Consider the following 11,650-nt stretch of genomic DNA (forward strand, 5'->3'; position numbering starts at 1 on the left):
TTGGGTGAGTTTAAAAGTATGAGGTTTCTAGTTATGTTATTTTAGGATGGGAAACATGTTTCTTCATATATCTGTTTATATTTTTATTGTGCATAGCTCACCCTATCTGTGTGTGTATGGCGATGATCGGATACTGTGTTATCCGGGAGCAGATGATTTGACAAGTGAGCCAAGAGATGCTTAGAGACGGAGAGCATGGGCTACTTGGGATTTTGAGAGAAACTCTATTGTTTTGATTTTGATGTAAATATTTTTATGTTGAATTTTAATATCATTTGTATATAACGATATGGTACATTCGGATTATGTATGGTACCAGTTATGTTCTTTTTTAAATTTTCTCGCGTTTTTGGGAAATAGTTTATGTTCAATGCAGTATTTATTGTGATTCGAATTTTATTTGTTTAATATCAGTAATATTCCTTTGGGATGTTACAAATGAGGGGATAAGGAAACAACACAAGCCATGCACGAAAATGATAGAGAGTCCACGAGACAAGCAAAAGGTGGCTCATTCAAATGGAGAAAATTTGAATCCGATGGTGTTAATGAATAAAGAGTCATTCGACGTCGATTCTTTTCAAGAACGAAGGCAATTTTCGAGAGTCAGTTACGTACGGAAAATGTATTAGCACCCCACAACGTCCGTCCTAAGACAATTCCCTCTAATTAAGTATGCAAAATAAAAGTATATTTGTTGTTCCCCAAACATCAAAGAAAATAATGCACATACAAGATAGTAAAGATAAAAAAACAAAATTATTATTTTTATTTGTTAGGCCTGACAAGGATTGTACCTTGCTCCTACATATTACTAGTTGGAAGATCAACAATCATGTAGTTCTTTGTAAAATACTACTTGAGATGATGAGTTAAATTTTGAAAATTTTAATATTTTTAATTATCAAGAGAATTTGAAATTCAACATGATAAAAATCTAAGTTATCAAGCAAATCCGAGACTTGACATGATATTCAATAATTATATAAAATGAAATATAATTTATAATTTATAATTATATTATTTTATTTTATTTTTCCAAATAAGAGAATTAAAAGTCTACGAAGGAGTATTTTAGTAACGAAGCAAATCCAAGACTTGACATGATATTAATAATTATATAATTTTTAATTTTTAACTTTATTTTTTAACATAAGAGAATTAAAAGTCTATGAAGGAGTATTTTAGTTATCAAGCAAATCCAAGACTTGAGATGATATTCAATAATTATAAGAGTGTGGATTTTTCAGTGTAGTTAAGAGTGTTATGTTTGTACCCCTGTATTTCCAGAAAATTGTTAATTTTCAATAATAAGAATATTTCTGATACAAACGAGATGCTTCCAGCTTCTGAACTTTGGATAGGTATAATAACTTTATCCACTAACCTCGATTCAACGGCCTGCAGAAAAAATATATATAAACATATCATTATAGAATCCATTGGATAGGACATCATATGGAGACAAAGACAAAGGTTGAAATAAACAAGGAATGGGAGTGAGGTCTCAAAGTCATCACATGGCACTATCTCACACTTTGGATATGCTTTCAAAGATGTTTCCTCAGTATATGCTTATATAAGGCTCTGTATATAAAGTAATTCACTACTTAGAAGTGGTAGTGATGGTATGAATCTTTTATTTGAAAGAAACTACCAAGCGTCCTACCTTATAATCAACACACAATGTTAGTGTTCTTCTTTGCAACAGCCTTGGACATACCAAACATCTTAAATAAACCAAAAGAACACATTGTGGAGGTGAACAAAAATTCCCAGATAAGAAAGCTTAGGTTCAACACAACAAAAACCTTTTGAACTGATTTCTTGAAGCAAGTTTGACGCTCATCCATAAAAGTATGAAACTCGTCAATATCTTTCAAGTCCTTCAAAAAAGTGGCTTCTTCATTCTTCTTCTTTCACCATGAAGTAACATTTGACAATTGTAAAATTGAAATTATTCCAACACAGTTCAAGACTCAAATTATTCCAAGAAAAAAGTCACTCAGAATTATTAAAAGCAGTAAAATAATCAAGTAATGAAATTAGTTCCCAAAACACTCTACTACAATGATTAACTTAATTCTGTATATGCATAGGTTCTAACTAATAATTTTGAATACAAGAAACATAACATATTATAACTAGATACTAAAAAGTAACACTACCTTCACAGCAAATTTTTTTATTTGTCAAGAAAAATCAACATAATTGGTATTTAATAATAGAAGCTATGGAAAATATTGAAAACGAATATGCACCCTTACAAGAAACACAAACGCAACATGGGATCAATAAAATGTGCTTGGAAACTCACCTCCTGCAGTAAAGAAACTTATGCTTACACAAACTCACCTCCTCCCTCGTTGATCTCCTCCCGAGTCTTGTGTTTCTCGCTGTTGTTGTCATCTTTGATGAGGTTTTCGTTGACCTCGACGTCGTCAACAACGAGTTTAGGTGAGATAGGAGCGACGATAGAGGGGGAGAAATGGTGGTGTGGCACATAAGGAGGGGTCAAGCGGGCGATACTCGATGAAATTGATGGAGGTGAAGGTGACCTGGAGGAACTGGAATATGGGTTTGCCAACGGTGAAGGTGCTCTGGTATTTTGTGTGCTTGACGGGATTAGGGTTTTGAAGGGACTAGGGTTTTGAGAGTGTATAAGCTATTTCCACCAAGAGGTAGAAGGGATGAAAGGGGAGAGGGAGAGGGAGAGTAGAGAATAAAAAATTAGAGAGATAAAATAACGAATCGAAAAAACGTGTTTATAACATTATTTGAAAAAAATGGCAGTTAAAATTGTCATATTTTATATGCAAAATATGACGGTTCAAAAAATAACAATTAAGACTATCACATTTTACATGTAAAATATGGCGGTTCAAAAAACGTCGTATTATTAAGTAAAAACCGAAGATTTTAAATAACTGTCATATTAAAACCGCCACTATTTACACAATTTTTTGTAGTGTATAAATGAAATAATATAATTTATATTTTTTAAAAAGAGAATTAAAAGCCTACGAGAGATATTTCTATTTACCAAGATAACAATAATTGCATCCCAATGAAGAGAGAAAAAGGTCACACATATAAATTAAGTTTCACATGGATTAATCACTCAAATAGAGACGTTCATTCGCAATCAGAGTTGTTGTTGCAATTGAACATTAAGCTTCAATTGACCCATATCAATCATGAATCAAAACCTAAAGTCACCTAACATTCGAACCCCAAACACATTTAGCCAATTAATGGGTCCATCAATTATACACTTGATATTATAACAGAGTAATAAAGTCAAGATTCACAACCCGTTAATTTTATTATGCTCACCAAAACATGAATAACATTAGGAGCAAAAAAGAACTTACCTTTCAAGAACACGAACAAAGTTAATCTGACCAAGCGGATAATGAGGTGATCCCATTTGCGTGTGTGCTCTCGTAATAAAAAAAGAAGAGAGGTCTTAAGTTTTTTTTTTTTTTTTTGCCTTGCATTGGAGAGATTTTGTGCTTATATAGATACATTGGGATACCACTGAAATCCTAGTCTTTAATTATAATGAAATATATGAGGAAGGAATTGGTCCCGATGAAATATATTATAGAAATTAAATTATCGCATAATATCAAGGGTATTAATTATAATTATTAAAAAAATATTGTCTGTAATTATTAAAATCACATATTTTCTGGCACATAAGATCTTGATGCAACATATTATGTAAATAAAATCATAACATAATTTTCATATAATTATTTTCTAATTATTACAAGGAATATTTGCTTCTAGTTATTAAAATTGTACCTTTCTCTGAAAAACATTTTTAATTTGAATATTTGCTTCTAATCATTAAAATTGTACCCTTCTCTAAAAAATAATATTACTCGAAATATTTGCTTCTAGTTATTAAAATTGTACCCTTCTCTAGAAAACATGTATTTTAAAATATCATTTTCTGACATGTCATGTGAGAAGTGTAAATAGCAAATAGTGAGGGTGAAAATATGTATAAAACATTTGGGCTCATATAACGGGAGTGACAATTAAAAACAAATTGGGATTTTATTTATTTCTTCTTTTAATGCTAGAAAATCTAAAGAAAAATTATTATATTTATTTCCATTTTTCTCCTTTTTTTTTGTTTTTTCTATCACTAATTAAAAACATATAATTTTTTTATTTTTTTTAGGACAAATTTATTTATCCAGACGAAATTGGATTTTGACAAATTGCAATAGAATTTTTTTGCTAAAGAATGACAATACATAGGCAATACAAATTTGCAAAATAGGTAAAGAAATAGGAATAACTAATTCCAGTGAGGAAGAAACGATATAAGATTCCGAAAAATAGGAATAATGTGGGTATAAAAATGGCGTGCTTACAAGAAACAAAATTTGAATCAATAAGGAATGAAACTCATGACCTTGGCTTTAAGGAAATAATGATTATTTAATTATTGCATTTATGTTTAGAACATAATTATTTAATCTTTGCCTAAACAATTGTCTTATTGGGAATCAAACTCATGACCTTGGCTTTGATACCAATTATCGGATTAAGCGATTACCATTAAGCCAAAACGTATAGTTAATAGTTAAAGTGCAACTCTTTCTTCTTAAGATTGTAGCAACCAAAGTGTCATGATTTGATTGTGACTTGGCCCAACTACCCTCCACCACAAGACAATTGATCCATCTTACAATAATTTAATTAGGTCATATAATTGTAATTTAAAAATATTGTTAAATTATCATAATTTTAAGAATATGGTCTAAACTATCCGACATTAACAACTGTTGCCTATAACTATCAACATTTTCTTCCATATTTCTTAAAACAAATAGACAACATTTTTTTGTATACTTTCTAGGTTTAAGGCAAATAAAAATCACTATATAAGCAACAATAGAAAAAAAATTGTGGCTTATTCCTATTTTACGCAATGTTTTTCTAGTTGTTGTCATTCCAGCATTGCTTAATCTATAAGTATGAAAAATATTCATAGTGTATAGTATAACTGATAAGGAAACAACACAAGGAAGATGCCATAATTTCATTGTTTTGTCCATATTTTCTATGGCCAACTTGTAAAAAAATGTTGCCTAAATAATCAACGATTTATAAAATGTTGCCTTTTGTAGTTTTAAGACACACTTATATATTTATGCAACACTTTTATACATTTGGTCTAGTTTAGTGTGGTCTAAGATGTGAAGAATAGTTTTATATGTGAAAGATATATTAGTAGTAGTGGTTTCTTGGTCATGTATGGAAAAAGTAAAAGGGAAGATGTGCCAATTATGATTATGAATGTGTACTCACCATGCCAACTAAGCAAAAAAAAAAAAGCGAGATGTGGAAGGAAACAGTGAACATAAGAAAAATAGTCTATGTAAACTATTGTGTGTTGTAGGAGACTTCAATGTTGGTAGGAATACTAAGGAGAGAAGAGGCATAAAAACAGGGGGAATAAGATAAGAGAGATAAATGGATTTAATAAATTCATAGAAAACCTAGAGATGGATGACATACCAATGGTTGGGCGAAAATATACTTGGTATAAAGTAAATGGATCTGAAAAATGTAGGTTGGATAAAGTTCTAGTAACTAAAGAATGGGTGGATAAGTGGGAAGGCTATAAGCAATAAATTTTAGACAGTTGTTTTTTACCATTGTGCATTGATAGTAAAGACAAAAAATATAGATTAGGGCCCCAAACCATTTAGCACATTTGATATATAGCAAGAGCACAATGGATTTAAAATGGAACTAGAAAGATCTTAGAAAATTCATACAATTAATGGGCAAAAGGAATGTGGGTCTTAAAAGAAAAATTAAAAGCACTTAAACACAACCTTAAATTCAAGATACTTTCTCTCAATCTTGCAGCGGAAAAGAGCAAAAGATGAAATTAAAGGAGTGAACATTTTATGGATTTGGTGTGAGCACCCAAATGTTGTTAAAGGAGAAAATAAGTAGTTCTTTAAGAAAAGATTGACAAATGAAACAACTAATGGCATTAGGCTAGATAATATTTATTTCCCAACCATAACAATTGAAAATAATAGAATGTTGACATCCAATATCAGAGAGAAGGAAATAAAAGTTGTTGTTTGGCAATGTGAGAGCACCAAAAGTCCAGGCTAGACGACTTTAATTTTGGATTCATAAAACAACATTGAGAGATATTAAAAAAGGAATAGATACAAGCTGTGAAGGATTTTGAAAAGAGAGATAATGCCCAGGGTTTCAATGAAACATTTATATCTTATACCCAAAATTGACAACCCTATAGACCTAGATGAATATAGACCAATTTCTCTAGTAGGATGCATATATAAATGATATCCAAATCCTTGTTTAATAAGCTGAAAAGTATACTCCCTAACATAATAGACACTACTCAGTCGACATAAATCAAAGGATGCCTAATCATAGTCAATGGCAACCTAACTCAATAATTCAAACCAATAAGATGTCTTAGACAAGGAGATCCTTTGGAACCCTCTTTATTTATAATAGTCTTTGAAGGCCTAGTTAGGATGGTTAGACAAGTTGTTAAGAGACAACTTTTAGAAGGAGTTAAAATAGGGAAAAATGATATTACAACAAGTATGTTGTAGTTTGTAGATGATATATTGTTTACTTGTAAGGCAGATAATAAAAAACATAATGGTGGTTAAAAGTATTCTTAAATGTTTTGAACTAGCATGAAACCTTAAAATGAAGTTCCATAAGAGCAAAATTGGTGGACTGGGTATAGAAGAAAGTGAACTAAGGAGATATTCATTGATTCTCAACTGCAAAATAATGAGAATATTGTTTAAATACTTAAGAATGGATGTGGGAGGCAACCTAAGGGGACAAAATTTTTGGAAACCAATCATTGATAAAATAAAAAATAGACTTACAAAGTGGGGAGGAAGACAACTATCTTTTGTAGGAAGAGTGTGATTGATTAAGGCTTTAGTTACATCATTAGCTCTATATGACATGTCATTGTTTAAGATGTCGGCTTGTGTGAGTTAACAAATAATCATAATACAACAAAAAATTTTGTGGGGATGGGGAAAGGAGGATAAAAAGATAGCTTGGGTTCGATGGACAAAGTTGTGTCAATGTAAGGAAGAGGGTGGATTACAGATTAGCATAACTCAATGTTTACCAACTAAGGAATAATTAAAACATATGGGGTTGTAGGTTAGAAAATGTTCTGTCTGTTATGTGTGGGGAGAGTGAGGAAACAATCAACCATTTGGTTTTTAGAAGCAGGATAGCGACTAAATATGGCATATGTGTGATTTTTGGGTAGAGTTACCTCGGAGGAAAAACTAGTCAAAACCCTAGAGGAAAATCTGGTCAAAACCTTTGAGAACTAAAATCAATCAAATATATAATGATTGAGTAGAACATCAAAGGAAGGAGGTTTGAAATGCAAAAATTTCTTGCGAGAAATTCAAATTTTCAAGGACATATTCGGTTACGTGGTATTGATAAAACTTTATTAGACATAATTATTGCATGGATAGAGCACTAGACAATGGACAATGAAGTAAGCACATTATGCATGTAGGAATATAACTTTTGTAATTAATATGATATGAAAAATTATGAATATCATTGTCAAGATTAAAATATATAGAAAAAGAATTTTTGGATTACAAATGTAAGGTATTATTATCTTATATCATGAACAATATATTTGGGAAACATTATACATAATTTTGTATATGGTTAGAACACCCCAAGTGTTCTTTTATATATATATATATATATATATATATATATATATATATATATATATATATATATATATATATATATATATATATATTTATATTTATATTTGCTGATAAAAAAATAAAATAAAAATTCCAACTCCATTCTATTAAATATATTATTATATCATTAAAGAATGTTCTCGTATTTACACAAATGTTGGACACTCAAAGAGGTTAAATGGCAATGATGTAGGCTTTCAAGATATTTTGAAAAATAGTATTAATGTAGTTCATAAAATATTAAAAAGAATATTAAGAATCGTCATTTGTGGAGGTTAAAATTACAAGTTTTATCGATTAAAAACTGATACAAATGAAATTTCTAATAGTATATTACATGTCAAAAACTGTTTGTGACAATAAAATTTAACCGCTAGTATTGCTGTCAGAAAAGAAAAAAAAATTACTTTTATCTTATGATATTTTATTATATTTTGACGATTAAAAACCGTCACAAAATATATCATATTTTGACAATTAAAAATCGCCAAAAAATATATCATTTTTTACCATTAAAAATCGTCACAAGATATATCGTTTTGTTAGTTAAAAACCACTCCTAAATATATTATTTTTTACAGTTAAAAACCGCCACAAAATATATTATATTTTGATGGTAAAAACTACCACAAAATATATCATATTTTTACAATATTTCAATAATTAAAAATTACAAAAAATATTTTTTAAACTGTAAATTGTCTACACAAATTCTAATGAAAATGACAAAAAGTTTACTAAAAAATTAACTCCTAACAAGACTTCTGAAATTCAATACCTAAACCTCAAAAACTCTACTATAATGGCTAAGAAATTGCAATTGCACTAAACTAACCTAAGAAGCTGTAAAGAGACTACCTAACAAGATAAAATTGGTAAAATCTAACTAAGAAACAACTCAGTTTACAAAAACTACCTAAAAAATTAAAATATTAACCAATTTTGCAAATAGTTTGAAATTCTTTATAATTATTATCATATGCAAACCTCTGAAATGAAAAGGAAAACGTAAGTTATGCACGAGTTATAGTTTAACAAGAAAAATCACTAGTGCATGCACTAGTTATGACCTGTAAAAGTTAGGAAAATCCACTAGAAACAATTTTAAATTTGAATACTAGATAAAGTAAGCATGCTTTGTAGTCCAACAAAAGAGAATATAAGGATTTAGCAACTTACTGGACAATTCAACCTAAAACTTGAAACAACAACTTACCATGACTTTATGCTCCTAGCCTTTTGGATATTGCTGCCATTACGGGTTTAAAGCCCACAGAAACGCGCAACACCTCTCTGCCTACCCTCATGTTGTTAGCATGGAGAAAGACATTCATTGGGATAAGAAAGCTTATGGTAGCTTTTTTGATGACCACTTCATCAATGACGATGAAGTAGGACTCTTGCAGAACATGTCTTTCTTATTTGTGTAGTCATGCTTTTAGTCTTCGATTGATTCAAATTTCTTCACAATTTTTTAACCTTGCTTACGTCCTCCATATATACTGGTTCCTCACTATCTGCTTGGAAAAACTTTTGCTTTCCCATGTATATACCTTTTTTTCTCAAGTTGTTGATGTGTTAGGTTCACCAACTCTTCAAGACAATCTCTTTTCTCCTTTTTAGTTTATCCAGTTGAGTTGAGGATGACATCCTTTTTACTCAAACTAAAGAAAATCGATGATGGGTAAAGGAAAGTCAGGTTCATATTTCATTTAGTAAAGTTTTAGTTGGATAAATCTCATTTCGTATCTACAACGTCAAATGATTAAAATTTGGTTAAAAGAACTAAATGAACATATTTAAAGAGTTCAGAGATTAAATTAGTTTAATATTTTTAAGAAAAATTAATTCTAATTTTTACTAAAATTTAAAAAATAAAAATATATTTAATCAATTTTTAAAAATCATTACTTTTTTTTGGGATTTGAAAGAGAAACTAATTTGAAACAGTATTGAATTGTACGTCACACACCAAAAGAGAATAAAGGCAAATAGTCGATCTGCCTTGATTTATAATTTGAAAAGTACAATGACGTTTTGCATAACCAATTAAGAGAGAAAAATACAGTAAAAAAGTTAATTTCATATATATAGGTTGATGAAAGGGAGAAAAAATATACTAATTTGGTAAAATGCATAAGATCCACTGAGATATCTATCAATGCAATTATTGGAGATGTGACTGCGTACTGGAAGAGTGATGTGAACACAAACACGAAAGAAAAGTTTCGAGCTTGAGTAATCATACATAGAAAGGAAAAGGAAAGGGAGAGAGACATATACAGTTGAAAAACAAATTAGAAAAAGCATTTCATATATAGATTCCATTCCATCACAACATAGTGAATGAAATACAAGATAATTGAAGGGCCTTTATTGGTGCATAGTGCTTCTCCTTGGCAGCAGTGGAGTTATAGAATAATAATATGGCACACAGAAGAGTCCAAAAGAGGGTATAACTGTCAGGGATAAATCTCGATGAGAGACCTCAAACCCACGATTGGAGTTATCTTGTAGTCACTGAAACCAGCAGAGAAAATGATCTTAGCCCATTCTTTCTCAGTCCTCTCTTTTCCAGGATACAACACCATCACAACCATATCAACCATGAGCTGTGTTTCAGTTGATTCATAATCAAGCTTTTCACTCTCCATCACCATGTCTATCGCTATCACCTTCTTCTTTACTCCCTCCTTGCATTTCTTCAGTATTCTCACACACTGCTCGTCATTCCAGTCATGCAATATCCACTGCATCATCAATCAACGCAATCAGGGACCAATGTCCAAAACTAAAACTACTTAATAATCAAATTTTACCTTCAATAGAACGGCATCTGCAGGGGGAACCCACTCAAACATGTCACCTCCAACAAATTTTAAGTTGTGAGATCCTTGTAAGTCGGCAACAACATGTGGGAGATCAAATACGGTGCAGTCTATGTGAGGGAATGATTTGGCAATACCCTTTGCCATGGTACCTGTGCCTCCCCCAACATCAACAACTGACTCCAACCCCTTCAACACTCCCCCACACCTCTCAATCACCACATTGGAAACCAATTCAGCGTCACTCGCCATCGCATCATTGAAAAGCTGATTCAGTTTTTGATCACGCCCAGCGTAGTCCCATATTTTCATCCCATGTGCTGTTTGGAATGGCGAGGGATCATCATTCCTGAACCATGTAGCCAATCCATGCCATGGCTTTGTCAAAATTGGATCAAGCATTGCATGCAAGAAAGGTGTCACACTCAAGGGGTTGTCCTTCAATAGCAGAGTGGATGCATCCGTCAACACATAACCCATTTCAACCTCATTCTCATTCACCTTCACTTCAGAGAAGAACCCAGAATGGGTCAAGATTCGCATCAACCGGTAGATGTTGTTGGCTTTGGAAGGATTCATTGATAGTGAAGCAGTGAGTTGTGAGAGTGGCATGGGTTCACCATGCTTGTGTATGATGTCAGGTATTTCCAAATCAATTGCACATTTTAGGGACATGGAATTTATGAAGCTGAAAATGTGATTCCAAACATGGGTTTGAGCTGAAAGTAGCTTTGAGACACGCTCTTCACTCTTGCACTCCATACTTTTTCTGTCTTAACTATACTCAAGGTAGGTTGGTGGATGGATATGTTGATGAAACCTCAAATTAGTTTTGGTTTATATTTATAAGCCAAACTGTGTTCTATTTCCTGAAGCCAATACAACAATAACACAGGTTTATCACGTGAAACCATATTTCAATTAACATTAATTAACACTAGATTTCTCCCTAATTAATAACGAGGCCAAGCTATGCACCCGTTCTTATCAATCCGTAAATTAAATTATATTATATATTTCATGTTTTTAAGG

The 11,650-nt window shown here is 31.3% G+C and overlaps 1 protein-coding gene across 1 annotated transcript; it reads right to left on the reverse strand.

The window, feature by feature from the left end:
• Positions 1-10,070: 10,070 nt before the first annotated feature.
• LOC114170715 (probable O-methyltransferase 3) lies at positions 10,071-11,445 on the reverse strand. Its single transcript, XM_028056258.1, has 2 exons — positions 10,610-11,445; positions 10,071-10,540 (listed from the first exon to the last, which is right to left on the reverse strand). Exons 1-2 carry the CDS (start codon positions 11,378-11,380, stop codon positions 10,253-10,255), a joined length of 1,059 nt encoding a protein of 352 aa, XP_027912059.1. The 5' UTR covers positions 11,381-11,445; the 3' UTR covers positions 10,071-10,252.
• Between the last annotated feature and the right edge of the window lie 205 nt (positions 11,446-11,650).

This window comes from Vigna unguiculata, chromosome 11 (genome assembly GCF_004118075.2).
Source record: "Vigna unguiculata cultivar IT97K-499-35 chromosome 11, ASM411807v1, whole genome shotgun sequence".
In the NCBI taxonomy this organism is placed as follows: Eukaryota; Viridiplantae; Streptophyta; class Magnoliopsida; order Fabales; family Fabaceae; genus Vigna; species Vigna unguiculata.